Source organism: Vigna unguiculata, chromosome 10, assembly GCF_037176805.1.
Source record: "Vigna unguiculata cultivar grain cowpea cultivar isolate G323 ecotype 2 chromosome 10, ASM3717680v1, whole genome shotgun sequence".
Taxonomy (NCBI): domain Eukaryota; kingdom Viridiplantae; phylum Streptophyta; class Magnoliopsida; order Fabales; family Fabaceae; genus Vigna; species Vigna unguiculata.
Genome location: NC_140801.1, coordinates 49,245,339 through 49,259,746, shown reverse-complemented (window position 1 = coordinate 49,259,746; position 14,408 = coordinate 49,245,339). Strand labels below are relative to the sequence as shown.

Below are 14,408 nucleotides of genomic sequence, written 5' to 3'. Positions count from 1 at the left end.
TCTGACATGATTATTTCAGAATAAAATAGTTTTATTTTGTTTTTTTTTTAAATACCCTACCTTTCATCAATCATAAATTTGCAAAATCTACTTATCCTTTTCAATAATTTGTTTTTTTTTTTTACCTTTTTAATAGTATTTGTTTTCTCTTAGTCTCAATAAATTTGTAGTTTTTGTTATTAGTAAATAAAAAAAAAAAGTTCTTATGTTGATTGGCGTAAAATTTATATTTCTGTTCTGATAATGTTATTTGTTAACATCTTAAATCAACGTGTTAGCATCTGAATAAGAAGATGAACAATTTTTTCCCACAATTTTTCATCTTCTCTGAATTTTTTACAGTGAAACTGAAAAATCACATCGTGTGCATCATACTGATAAAGATGTTAGGTAAACAGTTTAAAAGTTGCAAGCGCTGGGAAAAATTATCCGAAAGTATTGGAAAGGAAAAATGGGGAGTGTGGCGTGGAAGCAGCTTCTTCTGAACGCTTTGGAATCAAACGCTCACCTTAAACACTCTTCTTTCATGCAACTCGTATAGTATCAGAATCAACTTTTTTCTTTTTTTTTTTTAATTTTTCATTTTTGTTATTAATCGTTTTGTTTGTGTTTGGGGCAGGCAACCATAGGAACCAACGGAACACCTTCGAACCGCACTGTCGTTTTCAGGTTGTCCCTCCCTCTCTCATTCACTTAATTTTAATGGAGAATTGATGACATTGTATGATCTGTGTTTTCAGAGGATTCCAAGATAATACTGATAACATCCAAATTAACACTGATGCTCGCACTCGCAAGGTTTTTATTTTTTTTCCTTGAACAAGAACAACTTCTCTAATTAATCTGATGTTTGGAATTGGAATAGCTCGTAATATTATGCATTATATTTAATTTATTAGCTTAGAAGAAATAAATATCTTGTAAATGGTTCAAGCAGTTCCATTAGAACCAAATTAGAGCAGAGTGTAGACATACACGTCGATTGTGGAAATATATTTCATTGAATAATTTGTACCCAATTTTAAAACCTAGAGGCACGTAGTTGTTGGCATGTTGATTTTTTGTTGAAAAGTTTCTCAATTAGAAGTTTCTGTTTTCTTATTCGTGGTGTAGATTGAAGAGCTCAAGCTTTGCCCCTCTGCTGAGGTAATTATTCCATGAGGTACTTTTTTAATAAAACAATCTGATGATAGGCACAATAGGTTTTGCGAATTGGGGCTAAGTTTAGTTTTTTTTGTTAGATTTGTTGGTATTTTACGGATTCCTGGGAGCAATTTCGGATAAACGGGAATGTAGATATCATCGACGGTTCGAATGCTGAACCCCTAAAACTTGAGGTTTGATTAAAGATTTTCAGTTATGATTGAAATTGTCATTCGTTAGATCAATTTTGATTTGAACATTGTGTATGTTGCGTGAGCTTTTATGTATAATTGTGATATGGAAACAAAATTGTCCAGCTAAAGCGATTGTGCTATTTTTAACCATTGCTTCCTTCACTTATTGATAGAAGTGCAATCCATACCCTGTGATAGAAGATGATGCATTATTCTTTACGCTAAAAGAGACAAGTATGTCAACGAATTTGGATTCTTTATTGAGGTTTTCTATGCTGTGCCTTCAAAATATATTGATGAACACTAATTTTTGATGTTTTTAAAATATATTAAAAATTTTTAAAGTACCAACATCAACAATGTTTAGCAGAGGACAGTACCAAAAAAATCTAGTAGAGAATTTGGACTCTATGTCAACTTGTTCTCTAAAAGCAATTTGAAACATAAGTTGAGCTAAAGATAACTGCATAACGGGAAGATTAAATTAAAATGGTAGTCTGGAATTGAATGTATAAACCTGCACCATGCAAAAGGAAAAAACCTTTCTTCTCCCTCATCAAATCAGGGGAAGTAAAACAAAACCCTCACGCTTTGTTCTGTTTGCTTGTCAATTTTAAGTTTTGAACTTTTTAGAAACTGAAACTGATTTTCAATTTTATAATTTCTTTTACTTCCAAATTTTCTGTAGTTTTCAATTTTCAAACTCCTATACCAAATTTTAAATTCATTGCACTAATCTTCCCCTCCTGTAATAAATTCATGATGCAGCAAAGAGAAAATTCTTGGTTTGCCAGTTCATTGAGATCAAGGTCGCAATATTTGTGCCCCAACCCTGAACTTCCCTGTCTACATGAGCAGGCTCAGCCTGATATATCATTAGATCCTTCTACAGGTCCAATTGATGCTTTTTGCCTTCTGATCCTAGAACCGCATCAGGTAATGATATCTCTCATACTCTAACATAAATATGTGTGTTTTGCATCTACACATTCACTTTGGTTTCAACCACGTACAGGTTGATTACTTGAATCTTAAGAGTAACCAGAGGCTAACATTCAAATCAAGTGTGAGTGCTGCAGCAGAGAAAAGCTGGACTGTGGAGAGGGTCAACCCATAATCTGTTTTCTGTCAGTGTCGTGTTCCTATTTCACTGCAGACAACAAATGAAGTTCCGAGGGTATATGATAGAGGATTTGAGGGAATGTATAGTTATATATTCATTTTGCAGTGGCCACTGGATATTCGTGCAGCCCTTTGAAGGTTGCGTTGCGCTCGTTCAATAAGCTTAGTAAGATGGGGTGTGGATTAGCCTCGTGTGTGTAGCATCATATCAGTGTAGACATCTCAATTGGAACTAGTATAGAGGTGGAACCTTGGAGAGAACAGGAGTCACTATTAGTATTTATCACTTTGATTTCAAGTAATATTAATATCTTATTTTTATTTCAGAATTCTGATGGTGATATAAATCAAACTATAGAGAATAAAATTTGCATTTATCTACTGCATGTTTGGTTCAATTTATTTTAAGGAAATAATCACTTATTTTTTGTTAACTTTCTAAGAGAACTTTCAAAAAAATAAGCGATTATTTCTCTAAATTTAATCTCTACCAAACATGCTACAGTCATCGTTTTTTTTTTACATCCGTAATTTTTTTCTTTTGAAAGAAATGGAAATGCCACACTTTACAGTAACAAACATGGAGCTAAAGAACGCTTGACAGGAAGGTCTGAATCATCTGCTATTTTCTGTTTGTTATGATCTGCTGGTAGTCTTAACACTGTGGCAAGTCTGGCGGAGGATGTGGTAAGGATTCCAGCTCTCCTTGTCCATTGTTCACTATAAATACCATTCCCAGTCCCCATGACTTGTGTATATCAATGTGGCAGTGCAGAAACCAGACCCCTGCAAAATAGTTTCACGTTATTTTGATAGTAAGAAATTGATAATTCAATAGACACAGAGAGACAGGGAAATGAATAATCCTTTCTGTTTCAATAGAACAATAGAGAAAATAAATCCAGCATTACAGGGTCTATACCTGGATTATCAGCAACAAAGCGAATTGCTGCCCATCCTCCTGTTGGAACTCCAATTGTGTTCATGTATGGAGGATCCACTAAATTGAATTGTGCAGTTACTGGGTTATAGTTGCCCTTGCCATACCCTACCACATAAAAGCTGTGGCCATGGAAGTGCATTGGGTGGTTTTCAGTGTTAACTGTCCCTGTGTCCTGCAGAATGAGTTGCACCCTGCTACCATATTCAAGGACCTTTATTCTTGTACCATTCGATGACTGCGTGTCATATGGAATGCTATTAGGGGCACCATTAACAAAGTCATAGAACTTTGGGGGTGTGTCTGGGAAATCTTCAGTGTATGTTCCTTTTATTTTCTTATAATATGCTTCCAAGATTGAAATATTGGGATTAACGAAACTTATATTGTTCATTGAAGCTGCCAGCACCCCATTGTGCATGCCTTGGCAGTTTTTCTTGGGTGTCTTTGATTGACACTTTTGAACATTCAATCCAATGGTAATGAATAGATGTTTATCGATTTCCTTAAAAACATTGACTTGATTTAGGCTCCTTAATCCGTCCATAACTGTCTTAACAGCCACTTCATCATCAAGTTTAGGCAATTTAGCAGGTAAAGATAGGCTATCAGATGGAGCTCCTATGTAGTTGAAGCCTGCTATAGCTGAAACGTTTTGATATATGACAATCTTTCCAGACTCATAAGGTGCTACAGCCATGGAGTATTTTCTTACTGGCTGATTTGCAGTGACTAGGACACTCAATGTTTGACCTGGTCCAATCATCACTGAGTCTGTGGTGAATGGCTTGGTGTATTCAGCATCAGCTTCCACGATTGTTAAATTGTGATTAGCAATGGCGAAGAAATTCTCAGTGTTCAGACCCGCATTAATCAATCTTAACAAATAGGTCTTTCCCGGAATCACATCAATTTTGTAGACATCTGAAATGAAGAGGAAAGAAACGTAAGAAACGGGAATGCAGGAAAAACAAATTACAACAGTATTAGTATGTGATAGACTGGTTTAGGAGACCAATGCAAATGCAAACTCGTGGACATTGTCATGATGTCAACGAGCGTTAGTGGCATCATCCACCACTTGGATTTTTCTCTTTTTTATCAGCTTAGTCTAATTGAAACATCTTAACATCTTACAAAAATAATTATCCTACCAATAGACAATTGTAAGAAATTCCAACAAATGAGAATAGCCATTATCACAAATTCATTGTTAGTTATCTTTTATTATCTCAAATACCATTAGTGGAGCAGTTGTAGTTGGTTCCTGGATGACCGTTAATGGTATATGCATCTGCTTTTGGAGGAGGTCCTCCACTTGCTAGAGTGGCCTTCTCAATTTCTTGGAGATCCTTCAGCCAATATTCCCCTGCCATGATTCATATCAACCCACAAACAGTAGCATTATATGGAGAACATACAACTACATAGTACTCTGAATTCAAAACCAAAGGGAGATACCAACTTACCCAGTATAATTATGTGCTCTTGATAGGGAAACTTAAACGGGTAAGTTACCCCAGCCTTTGGATAAACAATCATGGCACCATGAACTGTTCCTCTTAACCAAGAAACATGAGCATGCCAGAAGAAGGTTCCCTTCTGCTGCACCACTGAAAAATTATAAGTGAAGCTCTGGCCTGATTGAATTGGACATTGTGTAATCAAGGATGGCCCATCATACCAGCATGATAGCCTTTGCCGAACACCATGCCTAATGTTTTAACATTCAAGTTTGTCAGCTGTATGATATCGTTACTTGAGTGAACTATTTCCTTTACAAGGTTGTTATTGGGATTACCAGTGAATTGTAACATTGAAAGGTGTCTCGTTGGTCACTTTTACTATGATTCTATCATCCTCTTGAGCGTAAATAACAGGTCCTGGAAACATACCATTAATTGTGACAATGTCTTTGGAGTTGCAAAGTTTGGTATCTCTTTTGGTTTGAACCTGTGCAGTAAGTAACCATTTAGAGCTTAACAAAATAGAAAGAAAGGGATTGGAGAGCACTGCATTCCACTGGAAAGGAAAATGTGGTGTCATAATGTGCACTTAAAAGTAAATTATACCTTGAAATCATAGAACCTGGTTGATCCTCCCATAATACTTCCATGTGCTATAAGCTTCACATTGTAAATAGCAGATAGCAGACACAACCACAGCATAAACAAGGTGATTAAGTTGGACATTTCAGGGTAGTGAGTAAGTAGAAGTGGAGGCCTGAGGTAGAATAGAAGGGAGACCCTTTTAAAGGAGTGAGACTCTCCTTACAGGATTTTATTTTATTAGAGAAAAGGCTCAAAAAGGCTATGCAGGTTCTATTCTAATGTCAGCTTTCATGATTCCACTAGCGTGAGTTGGTGATAATAAGGTGTTGGGAAGTGATTATTCAACATGACCACAGTGGTAGGGAAGGCTTCAACATTCCCTTTTATCCCACTTCTCTGTTTTTATCCGTTTTCTTTTTAACTGTTAAACATTTTCTGTTACAAATCATACCATTGACTAAGAATAGAGGGCACACATGCCCCTAAACATGCTCCATATTAAACCCCACCACAATCAGTCACCTTCATTTCCATTCTACTAATCTTCCACAAATCTGAATGCTTTATTACTTTTTATAATAGAGCAACATGTTCTAATCAAGTTGCTTTGTACTGTTGAAAATCATATTAAATAAATGAAAATCTACTTGAATCACATTAACTGTTAATTAGCAGTGTTCTGAAGAATCTAAAGTCAAACTAAACAAAATTCTGGGTGCTGTAAGTTGATTGCTAGTCCAGTCCCAAAGCACCCAGATTTTGAAGAGTTGAAAAAAATAAAGCCCTCTGAAAAGACAAAGATTTGGACAACTCAAACCATTCATTTTCACTTTGTATTTGGTGAAAAGGTGGGTTACTTTGTTTTGCTTTTGTTAGACATCTTCCTCTTCTCAATGATAAGCAAAGTTGATGCACGCCTTCACATCCCTAGACCACCATTATTGGAGCAAATCATAGCACGACCTTCGTTACAATTTACAAATATCAGGTATTAACTAAAGCATTTCAAACATCCTTCTGGTTTATCTGCTTTAACAGGGTACGTTTCTGTTAGTCATCATACCTAAAATACATGTTCTTTGCATGGTATCTTTTCCAAACAACACAAAAGGTTTCAAATGCTAGTTCTAGGATGGCTAATTGATTATATTATACACTCTTCATGCAACTTACTACACATTCTGCTAATTGAACTACGTAGCGATCATATCAAATGTACTTAAGTGCTAATTAATGGCCTCAATAATTGGCAACTAAACTAATTTTTTCACCTTTCAATTAAACAACTTCATATATTATTTATTATATTATCTTCTCTTTCATCATACTTCTACTTCATTTTAGGTGAGTTCTTCACTTGTTGTATCAGTTTTTCTTTTTCTGTAACTTCTTTTTTCATTAGTACAGTGAAGAATGTAGTGTACGTTTGGAACTTTCCACTGTTAGCATACCTAGAAAATCACCCTTGAGGACTATAATGACCACTCGGGTGGCAAATATTGCCATTTTTGAGTGGAAGAGGCTTTTGAAGGACAAAAATTTTACGCTAAGTAGCGATGCCAAGATGCAGAAACTATATCATTGTGTCTCTTCTCATGCATGCCATGATACACATTCTAACTTCTGAAACACGCTTCACACCAACGTCTGTTCTTGTCAGTCCCCACATTTATTTCCTCTCACAAACAACTATTTGCATAATAATTCATATAATAAAGTATATAATTAAGAAGAAGAAATATTTTCTCTAAAATGGTTGAAATTTAAGAATGAATTCAAAGTTCTGTATTGAATAAAAAAAAAGTTGATTATCATGTCGTAAACACATTATTTTAAGATTTTCATTTTTTTGTTGAAAGTAAAATGTTCTATTATATAAATATACGACTTGCTCATAATTCATTATGTTCATTGTGTAGTACCTTTTGATTCTAATATGTTAAAATATTAAAATAAGTGTGTATTAATATATCTCGAAGACATACCCTAAAACATAAAATAAAAAATTAATAGAGAATCCAAATTCTTGATATTTGTTAGAACTGAGTTATTTCATAAGATAAATATGATAAAAAAATTTACAAAAAAGTGAGATTTACAACTTTATTTTGCTTCATATTTACTATAAGTACAAAAACACTGCTTTTATACTTTTTATAATCAATGGTGTTTCGTTTTTTTTATATTACAATGATACAATAGGTCATACGATTACAAAATAATAGAAAACTTAATTTTGACCAACAATTTTTATTTTTCGTATATGCTTTTTTATTTTAATTTAAAAAATATCATTACATCTTTTATATAATACGTGTTCATTATGAACTAATGGAAATGATGCAAAAAGAGTATTATGTGGCAGAGGCGAAATTTTCAATAACTTTGCTGAATATACACGCTGGTCAAACTTTGTGTATTCCTCCTTGATCATGATTCTTCATAAATTAATGAATTAATAGCAGCATGATAAGAAAAACTTGAATGTTAGTTGTTTATAGAGTATCAAGCTTTTTGCTTCCTTCTGATATCTTACCACTTTTCTGAATATGTAGAAGGAGCCACCATGCTTTGTGCAAAACTATTAACAACTCTGCATTAACTTTCTGCAATCACTATTCTGAATGTGCATCAACTGCATATGTTGTTCATAGACTTTGAGGCACAATCATACCATGTTCTTGAACTGAGATCTTATGCAATGTTTCTTTTCTTTAGTTTATGAAGTTACATCTAGGTATATGTGTAGGCATGCATGTTAAGTCATGAAAATGTTCATTTTTGGAGCATGGGAAGAAAAGAGAGAGAAACATTAATAAATATAATATTTTATATTGGATGAACTTAATGAAAAGTAAACAGTAGCAAAGAGATTTAATGATAGCTAAAAGAACTACATATTATATAGCTTACCTTAACGAAATATAATATCTTCACTGGAAAAGCAAAATTTTCTATTGATGGGTGTTAAAACCAACAAATTTGTTGATTCTTATTATTAATCACTAATTCAAAGATAAAACATTTTTCTTTCAATAAATTGATTATAGATATTAATAAAGTCTAATTACTAATCTCTTTTTTTATCTACTTCCATAAATGGATAAGAAAAAAAAAAACGAGATTAAAATCGTTAAAAAAAATTGAAATCTTAAGTTGAACTTGTTCACAATAAATGATAGAGATATGAAAAATCTTAAAATGACTTCCTTATCCTCTAAGTTGTAAAGAAAAAATATTACTTCCTTGTGTTGAGTAATAAAATTATGATCGTATGTTTTTGTAAGTTTATGACAATTTTCTAAGTATTATATGTGTTGTGTTGTTTATATCGTGTTTCTCAAAAATTGTGTGAGTAAAACTTTGACTATGACAAGTTGATAATCGAGGTTGAAGTTGAAAGGTAGTCACATGTATTTTTTATTTGTATCGTCGTTTATCATAACAAGATATGGTTGTTTGAATTTCTTATCAAAAAGATTTTCAATAAAATATCATATTGTATTTGTCTGAGTTCGTCACTACAACAAACTTTTGATGCAACTAAAAGATCAATTGAGGTAGATTCACTTGGAGAAATTCAACAACAATAAGTCCTAAGTTAGCCTCACATAAGAGACTCTACACCATCTCCAACCCAAAACATTAAAATAATGAATTTATGGATTCTTCTTCCTTGTAAGGTGTTTAACTTTCTCTGTTCTACTTAGTGTGAGATTTAGACTCACTTCGATTCCTAATAGAAAATCGCATGGCCAACTTGAAAACTATGAAGAAAAATTCCAAGAAGAAAACCAAAAGGCTAAAGAGAATTGTTGTTAAAAATCAAACCCAAAAAGAATCAATTAGTAATTAAGGATCAAGTTCTTCATATTATAACCATCACGACTACTCAAAACACAAAAGTTTGTAACAAATGCATTAGAAAATGTGAAGGGCAAAGAAAAGTGTTTGTTGAGCCAACAAACCACGTGTCAGAGAGAGCAAATGTTGGAGGTGTACTTAGGAGCACACGTGCAAGAAAGGAAAATGCTAAATGACGTGATTTCATAGTGGAAGGATAACAAATTTGGTATGGAAAAATTTTCTCTCCTTGATTATTCTCTGTAGCCCTCCTTTCCTCTGAGTACCATCTGAATGCCACAATTAACTATCCCTAATCTTATTGTTGTCCTGTAATTGTAGGAATGGATTCTAGAGCAATCTTTATTTGTTCAACCCCTATAGTTTGAACATTGTTATTTCAATTTGAATATTGCTTCCCTTTTCAGAATGTATTGGCATTGAACCATTTTTTCGCAATAAATCAGGGCCTTTACAAATTTTGCTAGTTTTTATCATTTGTTTTATTGGAGAACTCTGTTTCTTGTTTTCTATTTACAAAGTTCCACCAATAAAAACATTGTCTTTGTCAAGCTTTTAAAGCTGAGCACAAGCCCTTTAAAATAAGTTGATCATATGTTTACCAACTCCTTGTGTGCTTTCTCATTATAACATGCAAATATGAGTAGAAAATCAAGTTAATTCCACCGAGGAACTTCCAACTTCCTTCAATGTTAAACTAGTGAACAATACAAGTCTCTTTATTCGAGATATAAGATTGATTTAGTGGTAAAATTAGAAGAAATGGTGGAAGAGGTTGTGGGTTCAACTCCCTCTATTAACAAATACTTACAACTGATATTGTCAATAAAAAATCAATGCTAGAGCAAAATTGTGGCCAATACTTGGAATGTATCTCACATTAAGTTTTACTGTTAATTTTCAAAAAATGATTGAGAAATTAACAAGTTTTTAAAATAATTTGAAGATTGAATTAAGAAGGATTTTCTTAGTAGTTTGGAGTATTTTAAATCCTCATTAAAAAACTTATGTGGCTTAGTAAACTTTTACTAAAACCTAACCATGGATACCAAATGCTCTTATTGAAAACGGAACGTTTATAGGTCAAACTTATTATAAGGTGAAATATAAAATCTCTGCGAGTGACATGAACAATAATAAGAACAAACTTAATGCAGAAAAAATATGAATAAAAATCAAACAGAATTTCACCCACGAATGATGTTTTTATGCTAAAATCAATAAATGAATAAAAGATTAATGATAGAAAAAGTAATTATAATTATTGAGAATAAGTTAAAGCGAGTTTCTGTATCCACTTGTTTTTATATATGCTGATAAAAAAAAGAAAAAAAAAACTTGTTTTTATAAAAGTTCTAAAAATATTTTATTTTGGTTGATGATACGATGATATTATATTTTACGATATTGTTAGTATATTAAATTCACATGAATACAAATAATATAAAATAGGTCTTAGTTAAATATAAATTAAAAAAGAAAAATTAGCGTATGTAAAAACATTATAAAAAACAAACTAGAGAATACAGCGATCTCAAGAAAGAAAAAATAATTTTCAGAAGATCGAAAATACAATAAAATGAAAAGATTTTAACAACTGAACTTTGGTAAATTTATTAACTTTTGTTAAAAAGCCCCACTAACAATATTAATAAAAAAAATTTCATTCACAAGAAAAATGTGACATCTTATTTTAAAAGATTGAACTCGATATTACTTGTACTAATGACTTATCATTAAATGAGGTAAAATTTTCTTCCAAATATATAAATTCATTTATATCAATATTATTTGTGCTTCTGCTACCATTTCTTTTCCATTTATATACAGATATTTCACTTTATTTCAGGAAAAACCTCTAAAGGCTATATTATACCTTTATTTTAATTTTATATAATTAATTTAACTTGTATATTTGCATCACAATTGAAAAATAGTTATTTCTATCACCTATTACTTGTAGTTATACAAAATTGTGACACTGCAGCAACATTGAAAATGGATCAAAACGAATCTATCAGAAAGATAAATAAGCAATTTATATAAGAGTCTCAAAATTGAAAATGGATCAAAACGAATCTATCAGAAAGATAAATAAGCAACGAATATATTTGAAAAAGAAAAAAAAAAGACAAGTTAAATAATAAAAAAAAAACAGTAATACATAATAATAGTCTGTAACATATACACCAGTGTCAACTAATCAAAACTTGCTTGGCTTGATGATAAAAACAACATAAAGTGAGACAGCTTCAACAAACAAGATTTAGCGAAGATTAATGATCTGGAATCGAAACATAAGAAAAATGTATCTGAGAATTGTTTTTTGATAAAGATCACAAGCATTTCTTTCCTTGTTTCGATGCACTGAAAGACAAAATACTGTGACAAACAACTGTATCCTCCTCTCCCCAATGTATCTTTCAAGCAAAAAAACAAATAAATAAATAAGCCTACAACAATCATAGCAACATAGCCTAGTCTGAAGTGATCTCAATTGAGAGAACTTTCTCTCCCTCTTTCTCTGCGATCTCAGACTCAAACATTACCATGGGATGCCTACCTCGTAAGCTGTCAGAACCTAAAGAACTTCAAGTTTCAAAAGGAAAAGTTTGGAAGGAGAAGTATGCAAGGTTTTTCATCATCAAGCACTGTGTTCTTATGCTAATTTGCTGGAAGAAAAATAGCTGTGATTGATTCTCCCTGTACTGCGCTGTACTGATTTTTAGTTTGGTAAGAGTAGTACACATGTCTGATTCATTCACTTTACAGAATGTATCAAGAAAAAATCATGTGAGGAGTACCAAGTTGTTTCTTTAACTGCAAACATCCATGTGGATGATGTTTCACTAAATTTTCACTTGTTTTGTTCTTTACAATGCTTTGAAGATGAAACTTTCTAGTTTTGCAAACACCACACCATAACCATAGCATCATTCTTCATTATAACATCTAAATAAACTGGCATATAGCATATATCTCTTGCATGCGTAAAGAACTTGTTTCTGAGTTTAGTGAACAACTTTTAATATCTGAACCTTTGATTTTTGTCAAATATTGAAACTGATACAGTGGCATGCCATTTTCAGATTAATGTTTAAAACTTATCCTCTGGATTCTGTTCCAATTTCAGTGTTTAAAGCTCTCAACTCAAGTATTCATTCAGCAAACAGGTTCTATGCATCAGTATCAGAAAACTGAAAAAAATTGTAGAAGAACAGAAATCGATGACTTCAACCTAAATCAGAACTAGAATTAGACTTCAACTTAAACCAGAACTGTATGACTCCACAATGAAGAAAAACCACTGAAAACGAATTATTCATTAAAACGTGCTTAGTTTCAGCATCTACTTTCAATAGAAAAACGTGTGATTTCACAAATGAAGCAGAAAACCTCATCCTAATAGAATGGTATCAGATACCTTATCAAAACCTAAAACTATCTCCTCCTCCACTCCTTATTCACCTCCCAAAGAATTTCATTTCAACAAAAAGAAACATATGCAATCACTCCCTTTCCTTTCTTTTCAAATCTCCATCTTGAACTTGAAAAGAAAAAGAAACTTAAAAAAAAAAAAATACACAGATAGACGATGAAACTCAGGTGAATATCTCAATATCTCAGAATCTCAGAAGTAATAAACTTTTCACATTCTGTAATGAAATTAAACTCAAACAGTAAAAAAGAAAGAAGACATAGTGTAAACCTATCAGATGCATCCATCTACCCCCATTGACTAAACCGTACACGAAACCATGATCTCTGAAATAAAGTAAACAAACTCCATATATTAAAAAAATGAAAGGTAATTCAGGATCCGCATAAACATGGAAATAACAGAGCTTTGTTACATATATGTCTATTAAAACATGAACAAATATAAAGAAGTGAAGCCAGCAGAGAAAACATAAAATTAAGAACTAAGAGGGAAGATTGGAGTTGGGTTGAGAGAGGAAAAGAGGACGATCATCGTTGTGGTTGTTGTTGTTGTTGTTTATGTCATCATCGTTGTCGATGCTGAGGTTGATGCAAGAACAGCGTTCCAACGAAGCGAAGAAAGCAGATGCCACGTTGGCACCGACCCAGTTGGCCATTCGGTCCAGTTTGTCGCACGACATGAACCCACAGTAGTTGTTGTTATTGTCGTTGCTGCTGTTAACGTTGTCCATTCTGGGTCGTTGTTCCTAATCACACTGTTTCTGCAGAAAGAAAGAAAGAGAGAGAGAGAGATGCAGATTGTGAGAACAGTATCATATAGAGTGCTTCAGACCTTTTTCTTCTTTCTCACCTTTTTGACTTTTCTCTGTCAATTTATTAATTCAATTTCTGTCTCTTACGTTTTTCCAATTCCAGACCTCAAATTCAGTGTGCACACCAGCAGCGTTTATGGCTTCCCTGAAGATTCACTGTGAAAGAAATATGATGTCAGCTTCTTAATCTTGAAGCTTTGATGGTTTTTATTTGAACATAGAAAATGAGAAGAAACGTAAACCATAAGAAATTTGCAGATATTGGTGAGTTTGAATTCTTACAAGACCTTTGACTTTTTAAGTTAATTACATATTAAAAATGGACAATAGAAACGACAACTAATAATTACAGAATATACGTCAAATAATTAAACTTGCAAGACAATCAAAGTCCTCAACAACCTAAATTCTCCACACAAACAACAGATCTATAAAACACAAATTATTTATGTTTTCACTACTGTTTGTTCAATATTTCGGTACAGTTTTCTAATAAACATGTAAAAAAAACCTAAACTTTCATTTGTCTAATAATACAAAAAGGTTTTGATAAATGAATATCTTTATAAGAAAACTCAAATAAACTTCTCACCAGTGTACTTTTTTAACAAATTCTTATATTTCCTTAAAAAGAAGTTTTATTTTCTAAAAAGATGTAATTCTTTATACTTTTCAGAACTATGTCATTTAAAGGTTTTTAAAAGAAAATAATTATTCAAGACTTTGTTACTAATCTGTTATGCCACAATACTCTTTTTTACACGCTAATAACTAATTTTAATTGTTTAATTGGAATGGAAGGCTTGCCTTAAAAGATTTAAAATTCAAATAAAAAATCATA

General features: G+C 32.4%; 3 protein-coding genes across 4 annotated transcripts; 1 reads left to right on the top strand and 2 right to left on the bottom strand.

Annotated features, from left to right (window-relative positions):
* Positions 1–322: 322 nt before the first annotated feature.
* Positions 323–2,788, top strand: LOC114166075 (Pyridoxamine 5'-phosphate oxidase family protein). The gene is made up of 7 exons (XM_028050731.2): positions 323–535; positions 620–669; positions 741–798; positions 1,114–1,146; positions 1,242–1,337; positions 2,106–2,273; positions 2,353–2,788. The coding sequence occupies exons 1-7, from the start codon at positions 452–454 to the stop codon at positions 2,452–2,454; spliced, it is 591 nt and encodes a 196-aa protein (XP_027906532.1). The 5' UTR covers positions 323–451; the 3' UTR covers positions 2,455–2,788.
* A 119-nt stretch (positions 2,789–2,907) lies between these two features.
* Positions 2,908–5,730, bottom strand: LAC6 (laccase 6). Its single transcript, XM_028050730.2, has 6 exons — positions 5,472–5,730; positions 5,201–5,352; positions 4,869–5,113; positions 4,640–4,768; positions 3,382–4,323; positions 2,908–3,245 (listed from the first exon to the last, which is right to left on the bottom strand). Exons 1-6 carry the CDS (start codon positions 5,589–5,591, stop codon positions 3,115–3,117), a joined length of 1,719 nt encoding a protein of 572 aa, XP_027906531.1. The 5' UTR covers positions 5,592–5,730; the 3' UTR covers positions 2,908–3,114.
* Positions 5,731–13,078: 7,348 nt separating this feature from the next.
* On the bottom strand, positions 13,079–13,860 carry LOC114166303 (uncharacterized). Of its 2 annotated transcripts, none has more exons than XM_085667879.1 (2): positions 13,606–13,860; positions 13,079–13,516 (listed from the first exon to the last, which is right to left on the bottom strand). In XM_085667879.1, exon 2 carries the CDS (start codon positions 13,484–13,486, stop codon positions 13,238–13,240), a length of 249 nt encoding a protein of 82 aa, XP_085524005.1. In that variant the 5' UTR covers positions 13,487–13,516; positions 13,606–13,860; the 3' UTR covers positions 13,079–13,237. The 2 variants fall into 2 exon arrangements, with proteins under 2 accessions (XP_085524005.1, XP_085524006.1); XM_085667880.1 differs by having other exon boundaries at positions 13,655–13,811.
* Between the last annotated feature and the right edge of the window lie 548 nt (positions 13,861–14,408).

Coding starts and splice junctions, on each gene's coding strand:
- LAC6 (XM_028050730.2), bottom strand. CDS start 5,591: ATGTCCAACTTAATCACCTTGTTTATGCTGTGGTTGTGTCTGCTATCT. Junction 5,114..5,200: donor TTCAATGTTACAATTCACTG/GTAATCCCAATA, acceptor TTAAAACATTAG/GCATGGTGTTCGGCAAAGGC. Junction 3,246..3,381: donor CTTTGTTGCTGATAATCCAG/GTATAGACCCTG, acceptor ACTATTTTGCAG/GGGTCTGGTTTCTGCACTGC.
- LOC114166303 (XM_085667879.1), bottom strand. CDS start 13,486: ATGGACAACGTTAACAGCAGCAACGACAATAACAACAACTACTGTGGG.
- LOC114166075 (XM_028050731.2), top strand. CDS start 452: ATGGGGAGTGTGGCGTGGAAGCAGCTTCTTCTGAACGCTTTGGAATCA. Junction 536..619: donor ACTCTTCTTTCATGCAACTC/GTATAGTATCAG, acceptor TGTTTGGGGCAG/GCAACCATAGGAACCAACGG. Junction 2,274..2,352: donor TGATCCTAGAACCGCATCAG/GTAATGATATCT, acceptor AACCACGTACAG/GTTGATTACTTGAATCTTAA.